At 54.4% G+C, this 22,923-nt stretch overlaps 7 protein-coding genes across 7 annotated transcripts; 1 reads left to right on the top strand and 6 right to left on the bottom strand.

Annotated features, from left to right (window-relative positions):
* Window positions 1-858: 858 nt before the first annotated feature.
* On the bottom strand, window positions 859-2,057 carry GCG54_00011475 (uncharacterized protein; the record flags this gene model as incomplete). The annotated part of the gene is made up of 3 exons (XM_045411380.1): window positions 859-1,094; window positions 1,173-1,620; window positions 1,671-2,057. The coding sequence occupies 3 exons, from the start codon at window positions 2,055-2,057 to the stop codon at window positions 859-861; spliced, it is 1,071 nt and encodes a 356-aa protein (XP_045268438.1).
* Window positions 2,058-3,688: 1,631 nt separating this feature from the next.
* Window positions 3,689-5,869, bottom strand: GCG54_00011474 (uncharacterized protein; the record flags this gene model as incomplete). Its single annotated transcript, XM_045411379.1, has 1 exon — window positions 3,689-5,869. One exon carries the CDS (start codon window positions 5,867-5,869, stop codon window positions 3,689-3,691), a length of 2,181 nt encoding a protein of 726 aa, XP_045268437.1.
* Window positions 5,870-8,956: 3,087 nt separating this feature from the next.
* GCG54_00011473 (Aspergillopepsin-1) lies at window positions 8,957-10,460 on the bottom strand (the record flags this gene model as incomplete). The annotated part of the gene is made up of 3 exons (XM_045411378.1): window positions 8,957-9,082; window positions 9,141-10,010; window positions 10,065-10,460. The coding sequence occupies 3 exons, from the start codon at window positions 10,458-10,460 to the stop codon at window positions 8,957-8,959; spliced, it is 1,392 nt and encodes a 463-aa protein (XP_045268436.1).
* A 1,396-nt stretch (window positions 10,461-11,856) lies between these two features.
* Window positions 11,857-12,739, bottom strand: GCG54_00011472 (uncharacterized protein; the record flags this gene model as incomplete). Its single annotated transcript, XM_045411377.1, has 2 exons — window positions 11,857-12,077; window positions 12,124-12,739. The coding sequence occupies 2 exons, from the start codon at window positions 12,737-12,739 to the stop codon at window positions 11,857-11,859; spliced, it is 837 nt and encodes a 278-aa protein (XP_045268435.1).
* Window positions 12,740-14,669: 1,930 nt separating this feature from the next.
* Window positions 14,670-16,745, top strand: GCG54_00011471 (Mitochondrial import receptor subunit tom70; the record flags this gene model as incomplete). The annotated part of the gene is made up of 3 exons (XM_045411376.1): window positions 14,670-14,861; window positions 15,001-16,459; window positions 16,510-16,745. The coding sequence occupies 3 exons, from the start codon at window positions 14,670-14,672 to the stop codon at window positions 16,743-16,745; spliced, it is 1,887 nt and encodes a 628-aa protein (XP_045268434.1).
* Window positions 16,746-18,404: 1,659 nt separating this feature from the next.
* On the bottom strand, window positions 18,405-19,537 carry GCG54_00011470 (Protein SSO1; the record flags this gene model as incomplete). Its single annotated transcript, XM_045411375.1, has 3 exons — window positions 18,405-18,758; window positions 18,826-19,350; window positions 19,433-19,537. Coding segments are annotated over 3 exons (984 nt in total), but the record flags the coding sequence as incomplete, so codon positions are not given.
* A 1,994-nt stretch (window positions 19,538-21,531) lies between these two features.
* Window positions 21,532-22,712, bottom strand: GCG54_00011469 (U3 small nucleolar ribonucleoprotein IMP4; the record flags this gene model as incomplete). Its single annotated transcript, XM_045411374.1, has 6 exons — window positions 21,532-21,703; window positions 21,757-21,888; window positions 21,939-21,964; window positions 22,026-22,428; window positions 22,481-22,638; window positions 22,707-22,712. The coding sequence occupies 6 exons, from the start codon at window positions 22,710-22,712 to the stop codon at window positions 21,532-21,534; spliced, it is 897 nt and encodes a 298-aa protein (XP_045268432.1).
* Window positions 22,713-22,923: the final 211 nt, after the last annotated feature.

Here is a 22,923-nt window from a genome sequence, read left to right as displayed (position 1 = left end):
GGGTGGGTTGTTCTTGTTTTATTGGGTTATTGGTTTTCCATCATGTTGATACAATGGCGAAAAGTGAAGACAAAAATTGATGATTGTATATATCCCTGTGCAAGCAGATCTTTTTGTATTTGTTTCAGGTAATTTGTTTCTGGCTACATATAAAAGGCAAGAAAGGTATGAAATGGAGAAAACGAGTTGAAACTAGTTCTAAACCGTGTGGTGAAGCACCTTCGTTCTGTGATAGGTAACAAGGACGCCGACGAAGGACGACGACGACGACGACGACGACGACGACGATGACAGCTAGGACGACGTCACGGAACCACCTCAGCAGTCAAGTTTGGTTCCAGGTTTGTTTTTGAGTACATGCCTTGTAATCCATCACCAGGCGGTCACGCTCGTCGCGAAGCCCTTCATGCCTGGTGCCTGTTTGCGCCACGTGTATCTTCACCACGACAGCGATTCCTCGTGCGAGTCGGAAACACATAAGGGTCGCGAACAGGCCAGGAAGGGACTACAGGCCCGAGATTGCCCCGAATGCTTGACGCCTATCGTAAGATATAATGGTTGCGACAAGCTCGAGTGTTCGGGCTGTCCCAGAGGCAACGGGAATCCAGATTCTATCCGAAAAGTCCGCGCTGCCCCCAGTCTCCTCCCCATGTAAGTCTTGTAGAGCCAGCATCGGCAACTCGCGCAGGCTTGCTGCTGGTGACCCCGAGAAGGACAAGGCTGCCGAGTACCTCGGTGCTGTGGATCTAGGATGATATTCCACGCCCGCTGTGGCTCTTCTCCGTTCTAGCGTTATACTACCCCTCCTTGCTGTCGTCGTTGACGTCGTTCCCGTCGTTGACGTTGCCGTCTTCTTCGTCACATATGAGAGATAGGATTAGGCCCAATATTGCGGGCAAACTCGTCATTAACCATGATCGTGATGAAATTCACTGCTGGGCAGCCTCTCAGGCCGCACCAGACATCAAATGTAGCCCTGAAGAGTATTTCCGTCCCTGAGACGGCGGGGTATGCGCGCTTGAGCATCAATCTGTCGCCACCGTCGAGGCGCGAGAATAACAACGCTGAAGCCAACTCAGACAGGACGATGCTCCCTGCGTCTCGCAGGCGCACGCTCGGGACGACTATAGCTGGCTGGGACATATACGAGCCAAGTCGACCAGAATACTAACAGATTGCCGGCAAGATCGGTCCTAGGTAGATGGGGACGCGGGGTGTGTTGCAGTGTTGTTGGATGTGGATGGGTATGGACGCTAGTTCGGCCTCGCCGTGCACGTCGAATGTGAAGCATTTGGTGGCCAGTCTCGAGTAGAGCTGCGGCATAGTCAGGATATGCTTGTTACTCGCTGCGAGCCGAAGGTGGTGGACGAGGCAGGCAGAGAACGATCGCCAGCCATCGGCGCAGGCGAGGTGGTCGGGGACTGAAGCTGCGATAATCTCTTTGCCGGGCCCGATCGCGCCCGCGCCGCCGGCATGAGGGTTTTCGAGGAGCATTAGCACGTCTGGCTCGGCGTTGTCGGTCAACTCTCGGCGGATATTCGTGAAGTATACCGAGGGACATCTTGGGAATGGTAGGAGCCGATGGGTTGAGGTGGTTGATCGAAGACCGTGGGCGGCCAGCTTGGGTGTAGAAGGAGGCTCGGTTCATCGTTGGGTGGTGCTTGCATCACCTTGCCGTGGCCAACGTAGTAGATGATCACGAGGGCGTCTTTCCCGAGCCAGGGCTGGGCCGGCGTTCCGTAAAGCGTATTCCTCACGACGTCGGAGACGATGCCGTGCGGGTTGGGCGCGAACGCTGGTATTAAAGTATGCAAGACTTCGTAACCGTATAAGTGCTGGAAAGTATCGCCAAGTTGGCTGGTCCAGTGTCCAAGTCTGCCGCGGTGGCTATAGTCGATATCCCAGCAGAATGTAAGTACAATCACTCTGTTGTAGTGCTGTGTGTGTTCAGCATCGTAATAGTTACGAAGACTGATCTCCAAGGCTGGTTTGAACTCTTGGGCGGTGATCTCTTCTGGCTGGTAAGCCCGCGGCGGGTGCGTCGTCGGCCAGTCCATATCGTTGTCGTTCGCGGAGTATTCGAGAGGAGTGTAGAGGAATACGAGCAGAGAGGAGGGTTGGTGTCACTGTAGGCAGTTATGCTCTCGTACGACTTGGTATTTCAAAACAGCAGGAAGTCATGTCAGGCCGAAGAAAATGTTATAGATATCCCCAGTGATGTTGCGATAATCAAATACTCGACTTGTCTCCAGTGCTTCGGGTTAAGCGAAGTCTAATACACACCAAACGAGATCCTCATACGACGAGGACGACGAAGGACGACTACAAAGGACGACAATAACGACAACATGACGTCCAAAGGGATGAGAGTCTCAAGCGTGTAGCTTCGTTCCAGACCTTGTTGTCAAGTGAGAATACGTTGCAATCACAGCATCAGGCACCCGTGCAAAGAGGTCCACGAGAATCCAGCCAACCATTGTATACATCGGCAACACAACGCCCTAAAGGCCCCCAGCACCTCAAAACTACCATGTACACACTAAGCATCACATACATCTACCTCTCCCCATCTCCACCCTCCTATCCGTCGACCCTTCTGCCAACACCATTCTCTTCCCTCTCGCGGGGTAAAGAACAACAAGCCATCATGAGCAAGTCAGAGAAAAATATCCAAGCACCCACCTCCCTCCCTTCAACTCAAACAAAGAAACTTTTTTTTGGTCGTCAGAAGAATATCCCCCTAAACATGCATACCTAGACCGGAAAAGCCCTCTCACAAAATACTGAAGAAGAAAAGCAAAGGATAAGTCAAACGGCGAGAACTAGTCTAGGCATATCGTGCGGTCATGATGAGGTAAAAAAAAAAAAGAAAAAAGAAAAAAAAAGAAACACACAGAGGAAAACGGGACAGAGTCGATGGCCCTTTCCCCGGAAGGAACGTCTAGGTAAACTAGGACCAGAAATCAACGTAATGGGGTCATAAGCTGGAAGGGAAAAAGTAGTAACCATGAAATGTATAGACGCCCCAGACCGAAAATCAAAAATCAAAACCAAAAGAGAACCCTGAAAAAAAAAACCCTCTGCGAGGTTGGACCTCCGATTCACCAACGCCCCATCTGTCGGGGTTAAGCACGAAGGAAATAAGCACGAAGGAAACAACTGAAATTACCCGTGAAAACGCCAGACGCTTGGAGAAGTAATGGTGGCTGATAGGAAACCCAAGAGAGGGGGAAGTGGCAGGGGCTTCGACGTGGGCAATGGGAGGAACTTCTTGAATTCGAGAAAAAGGTGTAGAGGTTGTAGAACCAAGGAACCTTGCGCTGTCTCCCCCTCCTAACTCATGATCCGCCAGACCGTCCTTTCCTCTCCTGCTATCAAATGCTTGCGAGCGTGTTGGAACAAGAAAAAGGGGTTTTTGGCGAAAACCTCGATAACAGAGTCCCTCCCAAACAAAGTGCACCTCAACGCGGATCAATAGCGCCCGAATCCTAGCAATACCATAAGCATATAGAGTTCATCAGCGCTCGTCGCTTTTTGAAATTCCTCCTGCCCCTGTGCCCCCGTCCAGCCGTCCGACGAGAAGAGGGTATAGCGCGACCGGAAAAGCCGACATTGAGAATTACAAGGATTATGGAGAAGGCGTTACGGGGAACGAAGGAACCAAAGTGGTAGATAGTTGCCCATAATCCTATTGCGAGTAGTACACCATTCCGGGTGCGGGTTGCTGGTAGTAGAAACCGTCCGGGCTTGGCGTGATTCCGCCCATGCCACCAACACCGGGTCCGAATTGCGGGGGAGGCTGCTGGTAGCCCTGATAGGTGTTCATGGGCGGAAGCTGAGCCGCATCGTAATAGTAAACCATACCGTTGACCTCCTGGGCGACCAAGTTGGGTCCTCCCGGGGCCTGTCCGTTTGCTTGAGCGGCCGCGGGATCGACCTGGCCTTGTTGAGAGAAGCCAGGGCCTTGGGGCGGCTGTCCCGGGGGTGCAAAAGACGGCGCCGCAGCCGACGGTCCCATGTTGTTACCGTTGTACTGTCCGGGATAAAAGTACGGTTGTTGATGCTGCATCATAGGGTAAGGCTGGTTGTAGAAGTTCTGTTGCGGAGGCGGGTAGTTGGGCTGGAAAGGAGCAGCGTGGATCGCCCTCTCGGGGATCTGAGACAAAGGCGTGCCAGTCGAGTGCTGCGTGGGGTACGACGGTTGTCGTGAGTGAGCTTCCTGAGGTAGGCCGTTAGACACCTGGACGGGAACCTGCTGGTGGAAAGCCTGCTGGAAAGCCTGCGGGCCTTGGTTGAGGGTCGGCGATTCAATGTTTGTAACCGATACTGCCTTTTGCGGGCGAGGCTGATGCATAGGAATCTGGCTTGGCCGGTTCTCCTGGAATGCAGGCTTCTGAGGCAACGGGTGGGTTTGTGGCTGCGGCAAATCGTTGATGGACGTCTCATTCGGGTGCATAGCATGCATTGGCTGCATGGGCATACCATCCTGCCCAACAAACGGCTGATTAGGAACGAAGGGTTGATGAGGGTGGCTCGCGGGCGGCAGCCTGACAACAGGTCTGGAATTCTCGACTGGCACAGGAGCTCTCGACATGACTGAGCCTGTGGGCGAGAAAAGGTATTCACGACCATCAGGTGCCAACGAGGAGCGGCGGCTGAGAGCAATGCTCGGAGAATAGGCGCTGCCGTAGTAGCTTCCGCCAAAAACGCTGGTCCGTCTAGAAAACCCTCCCATCGAACCAAGGCCGGAGCGAGGCTTGCCCCGGGTCCGCTGCTGGTTCGGCCGCATGGCACGCGGAATGAAGATGAAGGATCGGTCGACGGCGGGGAAGATGTACTTGGGCGGGTTGTCGGGCAGGGAGATGCGGACTGGCTTGTCGCGACGCAGGGGCGGGCGGTGGTCTGGAAGTTTGGTGTATTGTTTGACTGGCATGCTAAAGGCCGCAGGACCTTTCCCGGTGACGGGAAGGGACACCCTCACCTGCACGTTGCCGATGTGTCGCTCGGTGGACAGAGTCCTGTTGATGGGGGTCGGGTTGGACGGGCATGTCGGGATGAAGCCGTTGCCGTTGGCCGGTCCCTCTTCCTCGGGCAGGTGCCTTGGTTGTCTCGAGGGCAGCGGGTCGGCGACGGTCTCATGCATGTCATGTGCCCATTGACCACTGGTCAGAGGATCGGTCGGACTGTGCAATTGACTGAGCGGGTTAGCCGAGAGATGACGAGATGACTCTTTCTGGGAAGCATACTTCATGGGAGCGTAGGGGCCTCCGATGCCTCCACCACGGCCACGTCCACGACCTCTGCCAAAAGGCCGGAAGCCATTAGCAGAAGGACCGGCATGGCGATGATCGTGCATGAAGAAGGCCCCCCTGTTGGGAACGAAGGCGGGGTCTTCGTCCCTTTTCTTCTTGTATTCCTCGTGCTCCCGGCGACGACGCTCGCCGACGGGCTCCGCGGGGCGGGACGAGTTGGAGCTCACGACAAGAGGAGCGGAAGACTTGGGCGGCGATGCAGCGGCGTCGTCGAGCTGGAGCTCTTGCACAGGCTCGGGACGGTCGCTAACGGAGAGGCCCTGAAGCATGGCATCGGCATCGGATACAGATTTGGTGTTGGCGGGCGCCGAGGGGTCCCGGGCAGCATGCTTCGCGGCTCCATTTCCAGCAGACTTCCTTGCGTTCGGGGTGATGGGGGAGGCCTCGTCGATGTTGCTGGTATCGCTATCGTTGCCGTGATCGTGGTCGTCACTAATGATGGAACCCTCGGTCATGGAGTCGTCATCGAGGTCGAGCTGATCAGGACCACCTTCTCCATCTTCCTCATCCTCGATGCGTCGTCGATGACCAATCTTTCTGCGTCGGGGGGCCGCCATGTTTTCGGTAGCTGTTGTAGAGCTATCTGGACCTTTCGGATGTTGACTCGGCGGTAGGTTGATGCTCAGGTTGACGAGCAGGACAGGCTCGAGGAGCGGAGGAAGCGGCGGAAAGATGTCGAGGGAATCATGCGATGCTTGCCAGGTAACGGTTGATGAATGGAAGACGGGGGAAAAGCAAGTACCGCCCTGCGGTTGGCGAAGAATTCGGGCGATGGGCAAACAGACGGCCAAGAGGGCGTATTAAAAATAAAATACAACAGCGGGCGGGCGTTGGGCAGTGCGGCGGCGTCGGCTTCGGGAGAAGCAGAAGCAACAGCAACACACAGCTTCTTGTCGGACAGATTTCTCTGCAACCAAAGAGCAGAGCAGAGCAGAGCAGGGTAGCGGCAAGGTGTATAAAAACCGCAATGCAGTGCAGCAGGGGCGGAGCTCTACCCGAATGGTCTCCTCGAACCTCTCTGCTTCTAATGAAAGAGCAGACGAAGGGTGGAAGTCTAAAAGGAGGAGAGGAGGAGAAGGGTTTGGGTGCGAGGAGGAATCGCAGGGGTGGAGTTGGTGGTGATGATAGAAGGGAGAGAGGAATTTCGGCCAGAGACGACGACAAGAAGCAGAGCAGGCAAGACGGGCTGGACAGGCAGAGGCCAGCAGGAGGGCCAAAGCAACGCAAACTTGAGGGGCCTCAACTGGCTGTGCTGTACTCTGCTAGGTACGGTAGGCAGGTAAGGTACCTTAAGGTACGGTGCGGTAGCGTAGCTGGACCTCTGCTACCAGAGGTGCCTACCTGCCTGCCTACCCACCTGAGGGAATCGGTGCGATGGTGCCCGTGGAAAATGTGGACGGACTAAGGTACGGGTACGGGTGTGGTCCGGGCAGGTTCCCGTCCCCCAGTCTCCAGTTCACTTCAGCTAAACGGTGCGCTATGTTAGACGGTGGATGGTGGACGGACACAGCTAACAGGAACATGCACCTCCAACGTTGGTCTTTATTTTTATTTAGGTGCTGTCATCCATCCTCGGCTGGCCTGTCTGGTCCGGGTGTTCTTGGGACACACCTTTGCGTATCAGTCCCTCAGCAACCAGCAGCAATGGAACTGAGGGGAGGCACGCTGCTGCAGCTGCTGCTTCTGCTGTTTTCTGTTGTTGCTGCTGCTGCTCCTGTTGCGTTGGCTGTGTTTCCGTAAGCCGGCCGTTTGGCTAGCTGGCCGGCAACTGCACACTCGTCACTCGTGTTCCCCCAAACCCCCATTCGCTGTCATGCCCCTCAGCCAGTAGGATGCTTCCCTTGAGACCGGCGTGCCGGAAGTGCCACGCTGTTTTGGACCCGACCTTGGGGCCTGGCCCAGCCTGGGCTGTGACTCCCAGAGTCCCTCTCTTGCTGCTGGTCCTGGCTGGATGGTTTCTTCGCCCACCTCACCGAAATCCCACCTCAATACCCAAGCTCGGGGCCTTGTCAAACCATCCATGCTACTTCGTCTCCAAGAATAACCTCTCCACCAATCCACGACCGTCACGGAGCTGAACAGGACCCGCTTTTGCTTTTTTGTTTCGAAGAGTCCAGAGTCTCGTCTCCGGTCCGGACGTAACCTCTTCGACTGGCATGTTTCCATCCTTATATGCAGCGTCCTGATCACGTTACCCGTGGGCCATTCTCGTTAACATGTGTACAGCGCCTACACGCAACATGTGAAAAAGGTCATAGTGGAATTCCGCAAGAGCCCAGAAATCCCAGTGCTCTGGGTCAATAGAATCATAGACCCAGACTGTGCTTCACCACTACTCGTCTGACACTCCGCACCCGCCCAGGGCGATGTGCCGGCTCACCGTTTCAAGTCCCTCAACGCTGGGACAGCCCCGGATCTGCCTGCGCTCGCGTCGAACCTTACTGGCCCTGCCAACCATGTGCCCCCTCGAAGCCCAGGATGGGATGACAACTGCTGGCCCGGAACAGGGCAAACTTAGACCCCCGCCAAGAGCGAGGGAGTCTGGCTGAGTGGTTCAGTTCAGCTTATCTTCATGAACGGTCAGCCTCTATGCGGTACAGGAACCAACCACGGACGCCGGTTGGACGACGGGCTTGCTGTTCGAGCCGGTCTTTACATATCGGCTCCGTATCCTCGCCGTCGTCTTCATGGTGGGTGATCTCTCCCTCTTGAAGTACTGCCGTCAACAGTTGGTCGACCCTGTTTAAGAGTCTTCAAACTTGAATTTCACCCTCAGTATGTTCAACTCCGAAGACTCCGAATCCGGACTATGAAGGAACACAGTTGGCTGATCTTAGAACAGATGATACTTGGCCAAGACCAGAAGTGGAAAGAAACGACCGGTCACGTATTCGAAGCCCCTGACGCCCAGGAAGCTCTGGTTTTTTGCCATATCTTCATTCGTCGAAGCTTACTGTGTCTTCCCTCGTCGACGGTGCCTTTCCTGGACAAGAACACGGCCTATCACGTCCTGCAGTCCCAAGGTGCCTGCCAATCTTGGGCTCGTGACTCGACTATATTCCACTTTATCCAACGCAACCCCGATGGACCAAATCTGCTTCAAGCGGCAGCCTTCCACCTCTGCGGCACACCCTGACCAAGCGTATGAAGTCTATAGGCAGAAACAGTTCTGTTCTTTCCGTAGCCACTCGTCATAGCGATGACTCTAAGGTCGAGTGGTTTACGCCTGGTGATCCCAGAAAGCCCTTGCTTGAAATGCCATACGTTCGAGCCTCGGTGGGAGGGTAAAATATCACCAACCCCTTTTTTCCTTCTCATTTCTTGCCTTGAGGACCTTGTAGGCAAAGCTATGTCCTAAGGGAATATCTATCAGGCACTTGTTAGCACCTCTTTCCATGTACATCGTCTTCTTTCATCCTCGTACCTGGTTTCTTGTATGTGGTTGATAAATGGACTTGGCCAAGTACGTAGCTGTTGGGTGGTCGTGTCTTGGCAGATAAGTAAGCAGACGGCGATCACGGACAAGACATAGCAAGATAGTGTCGAAAGCTGATGTGTTGATTTGAATCGTTTACTGCTGCTTTATTCATAAGTCATATTCCGCCATACATCTCTTCCATCTCAACATCAACCCCGTATGTTGTTTACCATCTTCTGTTGATCGTCTCAATCTTGCTGGACCCGGTCGCCGAGCCCGATGGCGGAGTCAGGTTCTGCGTCTTCTCAATCTTCGGGACGCATCCAAAGCGGGTGTTTCCCTGGTCCCAAATCTGTAGCAAAATCAGCACCACCACCTCGTCACATGGTTTGTAAGCAGAAGCAACTCACAGCATAGATGGACTTCAAGAATGCGTCACCAAGGATGTCAAAATCGTTTGACCCTCTTGACTGCACACCGCCATACCACCACCCGTCCTCAGCAGGCGCAAATGCCAAGTCCTCCTTCTGAATCACAAACTCCTTGTCCCCAACGGCGACCTTGAACTCGGGCATGTCGTCCGCCTTGGTGCTCGTCGGGAAGACGTACCCCTGTTGCTGGTCGTCGTACTTGGACCCGGGGATCGCGGCGTACAGCGCCTCGCACACGTCGTCCGCGACGAGCGCCAGCGTCGTGCCCGTGTCGGCGATGGCCTTGTTCCCGCTCTTGCCGACCGCCTTCCCGTTCACGCTCGCGCTGCCGGACTCGAACATCCAGAACCCCTGCGAGCTGTCGATCTCGGTCCAGTGGATCTCCTCCCCGGACGCCGAGACGAGGTCCGTGTCGATCCAGCCGAACGTGTAGAACGACTTGGGGTTACCCTCGTCGCGCTCGCTGTAGAAGGCCGAGGTGAAGAGCTCCGCGCCCGAGGGGATGTCCTTCTGCGCAATCATGTTGTCGACGGGCGTCTTCTGCGGGTCGCGGATGTTGCCGTCGCGCTGCACCGTGTTGATGGAGCTGAAGGCCAGCCCGAGCAGGCCGTCGCCTGTGCCCTGGGAGAACTGCGGCGCGAGCTGCTGCGCGAGCTCGACGACCTGGTTCTCGACCGTCAGCCCGCCGAGGACGAGGTTGTCGGTGCCGCAGTCGCCCGAGGCGGAGCTGCCGTCGCCGTACGAGATCTTCCACGAGAAGTCGTCGAGCTTCTTGAACGTGGAGGACTTGGAGGCATCGAAGACGTTATGGCTGGATTGGAGGGAGCTGCTGAGCTCAGTTGAGAAGACCTGTCGGCTGTGTTAGTGATCGCTATGGCGGCACTGTGTATTCGGGGAGGATACCCAAAGGTCAGAGGAGCCGGTGTCAAAGTCCAGCTTGAACTTCTGCGGCGGCGTGCCGATGGACACCTCGCAGAGGTACATGGAGTCGTACTGCTGGTCCTCCGCCGTGACCTCCCCGCTCTGTTCCCCAGAGTCGGTCTTCTTCACCAAAACGTTCTTCATGGAGACGCGGCCGCCGAGAGGGGCATTGAAGCCCGGAGCAGCAAGACCCCTTTGCGCCATCCTCTTGGTCTGGACGTAGGGGCCGGCTTTGGTGGGCTCGAACTTGTATTTGTTGAGCAAGTGAACGTACGACTTGGTGCCATGACGCTGGTAGTTCTTGTTCAGGGCGGCGGGGATCTTGGCGAGGCCCTTGTCCAGCTTGAACTTTGCCTGAGTTTGCAGGAATGCCTCCATCGTGTTTATGTATGGAGCTGTGGTCAAGGAAGGAGCTGGTTGCACTTATTGAGTCGGTGGGCAGTAGGATGAATTGAGTTGAGTTTGAAGGTTGTTTGCGAAACAAGCTCGCTCTTTGGGTTGAGCTGACGTTTAAATACCTGCCCGTTTGGGTAAGAAGCAAGTCCTGCGATCACTGATCGGAATGTCGGCACCTTTAGAACCTGGTCGGGCTGAAGTGAGTCGTGAGAGGGGGTTACGGGCGCGTAGGTGGAAAACCTGCTTTGCTCTAGATGTGATCTGTCGGTAGATAAGGAAGATAAATATCACCAAGGGGTGTTGGCGCAGCAATCATGCGGCGGCCTGTCCGGGACTTATAAAATGGCAGGGCTAACGTTTCGCTGACGACTGCTCAGCTGAAGTGACGGGTTGGGTGTATTCTGTCATGAGAGAGAGAGCTCATGCCGGCATTGAAGTGTGACAGTTCAGAGCAAGGCACGGGAGGTGGGGCGGTGCAACCGCAGGCTTGAAACGGAGCTTTCGTGACAACGCGCATTCGGACCTTTCGCCCGTGCTCTGAGCTCTCATGGGGATAGGGGGGGGAAAGGGAGGAAGTCTGGCCCTCGGTCCAGCCCGATGAGGCAGTTGGTTAGGGTACAAAATGGACTGGTGGAGACTGGACTGAGTCGTCGATGAACCAGTGGTTCAAAATGAACGAGAAAGAGGGGGAAACGTTATGGAAACACATGAGCGATTTGGACTTGTCACAGTCGCTCTACTTTGGAGATGCCCCGCGGGAGCTTCGGCCACCTGAACTTTCAAGCAGCCTACCTGAATACGCGCCGGTCAACCCAGCTGCCGTGATTCAGAAGGGGATTGGCACATGCAAATCAGAGACGGCTCGTGAGCCAAAACTGTTACTGCTTGACGACCAGCCTGGTCTGATGAACAAATCGACCGGGAGATGAGGTCTTCCCCGCCTACAGAATGATGTAACGGACGCCGCACGGTGGTTCCGGGGCAAGGATTAGCTTAGCGGGCCATGTCCCGTCTTGGCGCCGATCGACTCCAGATTCCTGGATACCCTGCCAAGCACGATGCGAGGAGACGAGGCCTCCTGATTGTTCTGCAATCGCTGGACCTGAACTTGGCATTGTGATGTCGTCAGGGTTCTTTCTCTGGATCCATGCTCGATGTTCCATCCGGATATAACATCTCGGCAATACACATGTGTCCCAAAGATAGGGCGTTCATCTCGAATCAGAAGATGGCGATTCAACATGACAGTGGTTGCTATCAAGGCCGAAGTTCCCATGATTGGTTCGCTGAACCGCCCACAGTACGCTGCTCTGATCATATCATGATATCATGCGCCTCCTGGACTCATAAATCGACAAGAGCTTAGAACACAAGCTTGTTATGCGGCACTGAGCCGTACCTTGCCAAAAGTGAAGCCGCGAACACCATTGCTGATCCAGCAAGGCTCACCGTCGACAAGACTGCCGGCCTTGACCTCTTCTTCAGCAGCCAGGTTCCTGAGAACGCAGTCAGCAGGCAGGCCCAAATGACGTGATACGTCAGGATATTCACCTTTCAAGAGCCCATCTGCGAGTGGTTCCATCTTGACCACCGCTCCCGCTATCGGGATTGAATTTGGCAGATACCGGGGGTGTCACCCACCTACCATTCCTCCAAAACCAGGGAGTGGTCAAGCTACCCTCCATGATCGTGCCATCTCTGGAGTTGACCAGCAGGACTTCCTTTCGGTCTGTCGGCGCAATCCTCGCACGATCCCGAGCAGTGTCGTACATGGCCCTCTTGGTAGTCTTGAAGTGGGTGTACTCGGATTGCGATGTCTCGGTGTTATCTACGACAACCTCCATAAGAGGTTCCTCAGAAGGATCGCTGGTCTCCTTGGAGCTTCCAGGCGGTGGGAGTCTCTCGGGGAAGAGGTTTTGCAACGGCACAGGGGGCACTGGTGATGCTTCACAGCTGAGCTTCCCGTCCGAGGTGAGCAAGACCTTGACTCTCAGTGGGGTTTCCTTGCCATGCTGAGCCAAGAAGGTCTCGACGGCGTCTGCGAGGTTCTGCAGACCGGTCTCGCCGGCGATAGTCTCAACGGCAGGAGTCCAGTTCCAATGTGTCGCGGCTCTGAGCATCCGATCCCGGTGGAGGTCGAGCATGTAGTACGGGGAGGTCATCTTGGCGTTCCACCCCGCATTAGCCAAACGCCTCTTTGGGATGCCCAGCAATCCGGGGTCGAAACGGAGCGACGTGAAGAGCTCAAATTGATTGGCCATGTTTGGGGCTGTCTGTAAGCTGTTGACTCAAGGTGTGAGCTGCGATGTAGGATGGTCGATGATTGTCAGATCTGCGATCTTGACTAGAGGGCAGATTTGAAAGAGAGACGCAGAAGTAAAAAGGCAACTCTTCTTGATGTAGGTAAGTTTTCCGATGCAACAAGTGCTGAGACCGGGCTTTGACTTTAGACGGCGACGGTGAGTCTTCTCGCTTGCAGCACGGAAGTCGCTCACGAGACGGCACTAACAATTTTGTGAGTTGCAGTGTAGGTTACATAAGCACACTTTCTCACTGCCTTCCGTCTCCACTTGTCACTTTCAACTACCTACCCATCTAATTAAATTGTTGATACTCATCGGGAAGAACACAACGTTTTGGTTCAAGACATAAGTTTAATGCATATTTTCCGTTAGCAGCTTGAGATAGATGATCAAGGTCACCTCTTATCTTGGCCACCCGAGACTTCAAATTTCATCAGCCCAGCTACTAATTAACATCCTTATCACCGAATGCCTGTAGTCCCCATTGTATGAACAAAGTGCGGAACCCAATGGTCTGGAAATTCTTCTAGTTTGATGTGATGATCAACATAAAAATCTTCAAAAAATCTCTTTGATTAGAACAGTAATTCGGAGGGCGCTGATACAAGGACAGGAGAGAGGGCTCATGTCAAGGTATTTCTGGAGATGCTCTTCAAGGTACACGCGCTGGATGTCAGGGCTCTGCCATACAATGAGTACCTTGTTTCCAGCTTTCTTCATTCTGGACGACCGCCCATTCCCCAGCAGAAGCAAGCATCGTTTCAGAACCGATGTCTAGAGACATTACGCTCATCAATGAAATACCCTGAAGGCCATTCCGCGTCAAAACAAGTAAGAAATTGTGAAGGCTCTCAAGCTGGAAACGACCTCTCAATGTCTCTTGACGCTAGGTCATGCCGAGCTGGCTGATCGTCGCTGAGGAAAGAAGTCATATCCAACTAGCCGTATGTAGCTGCGATTCTCTTACTCGTGTAATTTGCACGATGCGTAGCCAATCCATCTTCAGAGGATTTGTACAAACCACAAGTTTTTAAGGGACACAGAAGCAGTGTTCAGAGAGTTTCTAGCAATGAAGACTTGCATCGAATGCCTTTTTGAAGGACGCCAGGCTAGTGAAACCCAAAATGAGGATACAGGAGAATATGACGACATGGTACTCCAGCCAGATCCCTGGCGATTGAAGCTCACACATTTGTCTGGGAGAAAGTGCCTATTGTGTAATTGCTCAACGATTCCATAAGTCTTCAATTGATTCGGTTTGAGGGCGCAATACGGGTACACATCAACATTTCGCAAGCTTCGGAAAAAGACGACAGCTTATTAATGAAGACAGTAAACAACAAAAATCGTCAGCCCAGACCACGAAAGCGAAAGGCACCCTGCTGGCTGACCAACATATCCTTGCGACCTGGAGCGCCAGGGCCCTCACTGGTTACGTAGTTTGCAGGCTCATAGGCGGCCCTCCCTTGCCAACCCCACTCTTAAATCGCCTGAGGCCAAGCTGATTTGGTCAATGACAGTTGCTCGACCCAGAAGACTATGGTGCTAGGCCGGAAAAACTCCTCACGAGCTTGCCCCGTCGCGCAACAATTTTTTGCGCGCTGTGCCGGAAGCTCCTGGGCCCCAGTCCAGCGCATAGCAAACAGACCAGACAGAGACCACCACCACCACCACCAGACGGCCAGCAAGCAGCATCAGCATCACAGCAGCCAGCTCCTGCAATTGCACCTGCACCTGCAACCTGCCTACATCATCGAACCAGACCGCCCTCGCACTGGTCAGCCCATTCACACACTTCAAGTCCTCGTCGACTTTACGACTTTTCTTCCTGTACCACCCTTGATACCTCTGCTCCTCTTTTTACCAATTGCCTCGAGCCACCACAAATATGTCCAATCCCCTCCCCTCCGTGCCTCCTCTGGCAAAGACTCCGACCGTTATCCCGGTTGATTCCTCCTCCGGACTTTGGGACCGCATCACCTCTTGGGCTTCAGAAAACAAGGCCGTCGTTTATACCGCTGCAGGTGTTGCCGTCGTCGCTACCGGTGCTGGCGTCATCTACTTCCTCAACAGCGACTCCGTACGTTTTTACTCTTGTGTCTTGCCTGCTCCTGGCACCTGGCTGTCGTCATGCGATCCGATTTTCCACACGGCCGCTACGACTGGGATCTTGGCCATCTCCGCCAGCCCTGCCAGGTCAAACTGCACGGAATCAAAAGCTGACCTTAGTGCGATTCAAGAAGAAGGATGATACACCAAAGCTGAGCAAGAAGGAGCGAAGGAAAAGAAGGGAGGCCGAACGCAAGGCCGCCGAGGCAGAGAAGGCCGCGCCCCCACAGAAGGAGGCTGCTGCGCAACCGACGGCCGCCGCCGAGAACCCCGAAGAGCTTCCCGAGATCGACGAAACGTCCGTCCAGAGCTTCACCCAAGAAGAGCGAGAGAAGTACGCCGCCAAGTTGAAGGACGCCGGTAACAAATCCTATGGCGGTAAGGACTACAACCAAGCCATCGACCTCTACTCCAAGGCCATCCTCTGCAAGGCCAACCCCATCTTCTACTCGAACCGTGCCGCTTGCTACAATGCCCTCGGCGACTGGGACAAGGTTGTCGAGGACACCACCGCCGCCATCAACCTCGACCCCGAATACGTCAAGGCTCTGAACCGCCGTGCCAACGCCTACGAGCATCTCAAGATGTACGGCGAGGCTCTCCTTGATTTCACCGCCTCCTGCATTATCGACAGCTTCAAGAACGAGAACAGCGCACAGGCCGTCGAGCGCCTGCTGAAGAAGTTTGCCGAGCAGAAGGCCCAGGAGATGATGGCCAACCGCCCCAACAAGCTGCCCAGCCACACTTTCGTCGGTAACTACCTGCAGAGCTTCCGCGTCAAGCCCCGCCCGGCCGGTCTCGAGGACTCTATTGCGCTGGACGAGGAGACTGGCAAGGGTCAGCTGCAGCTCGGCCTTGCGGCTTTGGAGAAGAAGACTGGTGACGGCTACGAGGAGGCGAGGGCGGCCTTCGAGAAGGCCCTGGAACTGGGTGAGCTCGAGGAGTTCGAGGCTCTCGCATACAACCTCCGCGGTACTTTCAGCTGCTTGCTCGGAAAGCATGACGATGCCATGAGCGACCTGTCCAAGAGCATTGAGCTCGACCCCTCCATGACCCAGAGCTACATCAAGCGTGCTAGCATGAACCTGGAGCTTGGTGCCCCCGAGAAGGCTGCCGACGACTTCGACAAGGCCATGGAGCAGAATGCCGAGGATCCCGACATCTACTACCACCGTGCCCAGCTGCACTTCATCAAGGGCGAGTTCTCCGACGCCGCCAAGGACTACCAGAAGTCCATCGACCTCGACCGCGACTTCATCTTCTCTCACATCCAGCTCGGTGTCACCCAGTACAAGATGGGCTCCATCGCCTCGTCCATGTCGACCTTCCGCCGCTGCATCAAGAACTTCAAGGACGTCCCCGACGTCTACAACTACTACGGAGAGCTGCTACTCGACCAGGGCAACTTCCAGGAGGCTATCGAGAAGTTCGACGCCGCGATTGACATGGAGTCGAAGACGAAGCCGATGGCCATGAACGTTCTTCCCCTTATCAACAAGGCCCTGACCCTCTTCCAGTGGAAGCAGGACTTTGGCGAAGCCGAGAAGCTTTGCCAGAAGGCTCTCATCAGTATGCACACCCCGTCTTTATTTTCAAATCGCGAGACTAATCAGATACAGTCGACCCCGAGTGCGACATCGCCGTTGCAACCATGGCCCAGCTGCTCCTTCAGCAGGGCAAGGTCACCGAGGCTCTCAAGTACTTCGAGCGCGCTGCCGAGCTCGCCCGCACGGAAGGAGAGATCGTCAACGCTCTTTCGTACGCCGAAGCGACACGCACGCAGCTTCAAGTGCAAGAGAAGTACCCCAAGCTGGCAGCGAAGTTGCAGGGTATTAGCCCGGGTATGCCCAGGTAAAGGAGAGGATTTACACTTTTCCGACTGAAATGAAGTAACCACACCCACACAACCCACCAACTGGCGCCGTGTAAGAAGAAGAAGAGTAGTAGTTTAAGCTCCTGTGACGGAAAAAATGGGGGAGCAGGTAACAGCCCCGGGAAATGGGTTCCGGGGCGAGTAATGGGGGACGAATCAAAATATCAGGACGGGACGATGTTAAGAACCAAAAAAAGCCCGTTTGCTGTTATGTTCATGTCTTTTTTTGTTGGCCGGCGGCGGGGAGCTTCGGGTTTTGGCGGCGGTGAAACCAGGGCTTAACGCACTCGGCTTGGGAGGCATGGGTCGAACCCTTTAACACGTTTGTACATAATCCGACTTCCCTCACTTTGCGTACATTTGGTGAGAGCATTGTAGAACTAGTCCATTGTCATCTGTATCCATATTTGTCAATCTTGGACCAGTCTAGCTACGAGTGGTTGAACAGCGGCCTCGACGGAGTTTTTGAGTGACTTTCAGGATGTGTTTTGTCTACAGTTGCTGTAGGCGAGAAGCATCACTTTGGACAGGGTGGATAACGAAGACTACTTGACTGGCTGGCTGGTGTTATCTAGCTGCCCAATTTACTAGTAGCAAAAAACTTCTTGGGCAGGAATCGCCAACACAATTAATAATAGTAGCAAAAAGATGATTTCGCCCGGACTTGAACCGGAGACCTTCAGTGTGTTAGACTGACGTGATAACCAACTACACCACGAAACCAGAGGAACTCCTCATCGGAGCTGTTGGGGTGGGTTGCGACTTCCGTGAAAATGAATCGTGCCGCCCCCGCTGTGCCGTAGGGCTGGCGGCGGGATATCGAGCCTGGGCGTGGGATGCGGGCCAGCGGGCGGCGGTGCGGGACGGGGGAGATGAGGGCACCTAGCTAACAATAACAGCACCCATCCCAGGCCCAGGGTACCGAGACATTTGCTGGGCCGGGTGGTTGGCCCGACCAGGTTCCCGCGTGGCATGCCGGTCTGCGTCGGTTGCCGGGCAGAGGAGGGCGTTTTCACGAGCAAAAATTCATTCGGTAACACAGCGTTATTTGGTGTGGTGTCACCGGAGGAACATGGGAGGCCATTCAAGTCGTTAAACCCTCGCCATTGTTTGTGCGATACGTACAAGGAGAAAAATGTGCCGTTGCCCCCGCGCTCCGATTACCACTGTCCCACGTTCTCATGATCCAATGGGTGGCAGGAGGAGGATGAGGAGGCAAGAGACTTTCAATACATACAAAAATAAGAAAGAGGAAATAAAAAGACTCCGGAGCCTCCCCCAATCTCCCGTTTGTGGTCGTATGAAGGGTATGCGTACAATGAGTATAAAACCTGGTGGTTTGGGGAATCAGGAGCCCGCCGTGGGTGTAAAATGCTCGGCGGTTTAAATAAAAGTTCGTGGCCTCGTTGGAGGGGGAGTCGGTCGGATGCGGCGGGATACAATACCAGTGCCCTGCCCTGATTAAAACCTTTCCTCCGTTCGAGCCATGGTCATGAAATCTAAAACAGTCGTCGTGCCATCTCTTTTTAAAGTGCTGTGCTTTGCCTTCGTCATGTGGGCTCATCGCCATGCCTGCCCCGTCAAAGCATTCTCTTACTTCCGTGTCGTACAATGTGCTTGCTCGTAGTTTGCAGTCGTGGTTTATTTGCTGCCACACTTGTTGTTCGTGCAGTAGAGACCAACGCCCAGGCCGACGGCGAGAGCAATGATGATGACAACGATGAGAAGGCACCACCACTTGAGCTTTCTGCGGTTGCGGGCGTGCTTGTTGGCGACAGCGACCTCCTCATTGCCTTTGGCGATGTTGTCGACGGTCTGTTGGGCGTTCTGCTCGGCGGCGTCGACGACGGGTTCTTGTGCCTCAACAAGAGTGGCCATCTCCTGGTACAACGTAGCGAGCTCGACGAGAGTCTTTTCAATGCGCTGCAATTCGTTGTGGCGGGCTCTGACGTTGCCCAGCACCGAGTTGGCCTGGCCTGTCCGGTTTGACTTGAGCTATAGGCGACAACGTCAATATCCGTGCTTTGGGTCAACTTTGCCATAGAAAGCTTGGAAAACTTACAGCTGTTTGGAAAACACCCTCATTACCCCAATCGAGCTCCGTCGCTTGCTTAACCTCGTCTTCCGTCGCTTCCGGGTTGACAATGCGGTACTGGCGGGCAATCTGGTCGCGGTAGCGCCTCTGGTAATCGCTCTCAATCTGCTGGTACTTTTCGAGCTCGCCCTTGAACGTGTTGCGGAGCGAGTTGAGCTGGGCGCTCTTTGTGGCGCGGGAGCCATCCTGGGTCTTTGCGAGGTCCTTCTCGAGAGCCTTGATGCCATCCTTGACCGCGGTGTTGCGGAGCTGCGTCGCGGAGACGGCCTGCTCGAGCTGGTAGCTGGCGTTGGAGTCGGTGGAAGCGAGGGAACGCTGGTGCAGGGCAGCAATGCCCTCAATGTCAGATGTGAGGCCCTGAATCTCGGAGCGCAGGTATTGCACGCGCTGGAGGAACTCTTGCTGGGTCAGAGTGGTGGGCGGCGGCGGCTGGTTGGCGTACTGGTTCGGCTCCTGGCCGTAAGGCTGCATCTCATATTGGCCTTGGCCATACTGCTTGCGATTGTTAGCGACGATGCGATGCGACGATACTCCGCGACGGTGGAGGAGGCGATCGAATGGATTGTTAACGGACCTGGTTGTTATTGTTGTTGTTGGCGTAACCGTAGCCGCCTTCCTGGTCGGGGCCCTGAGCGTAAGGGTTGTTGTTGTACTGTCCGTACGACATATTGACGGATTGCTGCTGTCAACGCGATTACAGACAGAGCGTTGAAGAGGAGATCGATCGCGTGAAGCCGGAGAGAATTGGCGGGGTGAGAATGTCCGGCGGTTGCTCTCGTGAGATGGATCGGGTGGTAGCAGGTGTGAGCACTGAGTACCAAGCGCTGAGGATATTTCGGCTGATGTCCAGTCGTTAAATGACGTCCAGGTTGGACCTCCGGCCGCTGACAGGAACTGGGAACTGCTGGAAAGGCACTGAAATGACAGTGTGGACGGACCCAATCAGGAGCCGGGACCTGTCAGAGCGGATACCCCGGGCAGTGTCTGTGGTTGGGTGGGATGGGGCGCAAGTGGGCAGGATTGGCCGATCAGATTTCCGGGGTCCTGTTTTTTTCAAGTCTTTTTTTCTTCTTCGCAGAGGAGCCTGACGGGCGCTAGAAACAAATAAACAGTCGCAGCCCCTCTTGGGGTTTTGGGACGGATGGTACTTTTGAGGTTATACGACACGCCTGGAACGGGAACCGTGAGCGATTCTCGATGCTGACAAGCTAAGCAAAAAGGAGGATTCGTCGGGTCCGGAAAGACAAGCTGGAGCAGCCCAAGGTCAGTGACATCAGAGCATGTTGCGGCCAGCGGGCGGGGCGAAGCTTATTATTGTACACGGGACGCGGGCATGTTTTCTGCGAAGGCGTCCACGGGTTTCGCTGCCCGTCCCACAGCCCAGGGAATGTAGGTACCTACCTAGGTAAGCACTGAGAAGGACTCTATGGACGGAACCTGTGCCTGGGTCGTACGTCCTTCAGTGTCTCACACGCACCCAGACCGTCCGGCGGTGGTGTGCAGAAAGGGTCAATGGCAGGCAGAACAGGAGGCTGGGCTGCTGTTGTTGCCCCTCCCTATGTCTTCCCGCAGTCTTGGCTCTTCTAGCACACATGGGATCGACCTGCCACCCAGCTTGTCCAATGTCCAGCCCATGAATGAATGAGGTGACGATTGGGTGGGAACGGCAACTACAATCGAAATGGGCTGAGCGGCGGCGACACCATCTAGTCGTCCCCAAAAATAGCTGACTGGTCTGACGTGAAAGGTCGAATAATGCTGCCGGTCAATTGCAGCTGACTTCAATCGACGAACCAAATTGCCGACTTTCTTCACCTGCAGCCGTTGCAGAGACTGCTGAGATCCGCAGCCTTCGGTACTTTCGCTGCTGACCGTCCCGGCTCGACCGCAGGTTCCTGGAGGCGTCACCAACAGTGAGCTAGTGGCTGTGCGAGCCGCCGGTTTGGCCCATCCCAAGAGTTCTAAGCCACCCTCCCTTCCCGCGGTTCGTCCTTTTTTACCCACATTGCCTCCCACCATTAACCGCGTGTTTGCGGTGTGCGCAGCCTGACTGACAGGCAACGGCGATTTCAAAAAGCCCGTTTTACGCTCCGTATCCGTGTCGCGCGTATGTAGTGGCGGGGGCCCCTGAGAAATTGATTCGCAATCAACCCAGCCCAACAGGGGCCGGTTCATTTATCCCATGCTTAAACCTTTCCGATGGAGAGCTCGGCTGCGAGACCGCCGGATGACGGCTTGAGTTGCCCCTCATTGGCTCGTGATGGCTGTTGCAAGGACGTCGCTGGCTGGACCCGTTTATGTCGCTTCATGGGGTTAACACGATCCAACCAGTCTGACTTTGGCGTCATCAAAGGTGTTTCCTCACACATCTGGATTGACGATGAATATATTTTGTCAGCAATCAGTTTTATACCAAGCTAACTTGTAATTGGCCTCTGATCAAGAGATATAGTTGCTTGGTTCTCAGTATCGTTGATTGTGGCTCTAGCCGTGATAATGTGATGTCTACCCAATGCAGCCTTTTTGATGCCTTCTACGCCCAAATCTCAAAATTAGCCCAATGATTTCGCAATCCCGCGCTTCGTCAGGAAGCCTCAAGAAGTGAAGTGCTGTTGAATGTACAGCCTACTTCTAATCCAGCTCTGCCCTAGCTTCTCAGTCGACGACACTGTCTCACAAGTACTCCTTCTTCCTTCCGGTGCGAGTGTACTGCGAGAGGTGCCATTCCACGTCTCCCTCCTTGTTTTCGAGAGTGCCGGCGCGGATCTCAAATGGCCGCATGGTCATGCGCGGTCCAACCTCGGCAAGCTCAACTGAGTCGTAGGAAGTACGGACAAAAACATGGCTATCAAGCCTGGTGAGCAGCGGTCATCCGTAACCGGTCAAAGGTCAACTTACTGTCGCACTTCTATGGTGTCTTCATTGTTGACGAAGGTCACGACTCTGTTACCTATCTTGGTTTTATTCGTAATCGGTTCCCGTGGAGGGAAAAGATGCTTGAGGATCTTGACGATACGCTGTCCGAGGCGGCTGTTGTGAGATTAGCTAAAGCATACAATAAGCGGATCGCTGCCACGCACCTCTTAAAACCTTCAAATATCAAATGCTTTTTAATATTAAGGAATTAGTTATACATAGAAGAATCAAGGATTTCTGCTTGACTTTACCGGGTAAGCTTCAGAGACAGATCCTCGGATAGATCCCGGAATGTCATGTCTGAGAACCACAGAATGCAATGAACAAGAGAGCGTCGGGCCGTGAGGGAGGTGAGAAATAGTGATGGCAGTTGGTACGCCTCGGTGTTCGTGAAGCAAAACAACGTCGGTCAGGGCGTTTGATTTACAGGACTGCACAAGGTCGTTGAGAATGAGGTTTCCACGGTTGAGACGGACGGACGTGGGGAGTAAAAGTCTAATCTCCTTGCTGAAGGCGGCCAGACGGCTCGAGGGATCTCTACTGGTGGTAACCAGGATTCGAGGATCTTGAATACCGCTCAGTTGAGAGTACTCATCGTCGAGGTCCAACTCTTCGTTGACCGTGAGATCGGGACGCGACTCATCATACTGGTAGCTGTTCGAGGTCAACACAACTGCGTCTCATTCGACTTCCAAGCTAATCTCACTCTTTTCTCAGGCTCTTGTCCTTCGCAATGGCTGGGTCCAACGGCTTGCCTGAAGCAAGAGCAGACTTCAGAGCGGCCTTCTTCTCGTTGGTCTCCGCGTCCTTCAGCATCAACGCTCGGCGATACAGATAGTCGCGCCTTTGGCGCGCTTGTTTTCGCTGTATTTGTGTTAGTGTATGTTCTATCATTATATTGGCGTCAAGATTTAGTTGTATTTGGCACTTACAATCATTGTTGCGGTTCCCTTCGATGTTGTCCGGAGAATGATGAGTTTGGCTTTCACTTGATTCCAAGTCTGGAAGTTGACTGCACCGACAATGAATTTTTTAGTGGAGTAAAGTCATTTCAGGCAGAGCTCATTGGGCAAGGGAAACAGCCACAATCGATACGTCCTGCGAAAGGACATGATCCCTGTCTTATCAGAAGGGTCACGTGGCGATAGC

This window comes from Colletotrichum gloeosporioides (assembly GCF_011800055.1).
Source record: "Colletotrichum gloeosporioides strain Lc1 chromosome Unknown consensus_17, whole genome shotgun sequence".
In the NCBI taxonomy this organism is placed as follows: domain Eukaryota; kingdom Fungi; phylum Ascomycota; class Sordariomycetes; order Glomerellales; family Glomerellaceae; genus Colletotrichum; species Colletotrichum gloeosporioides.
Note: the sequence above shows the minus strand (reverse complement) of the source record. Positions and strands in the feature narration are given on the sequence as shown.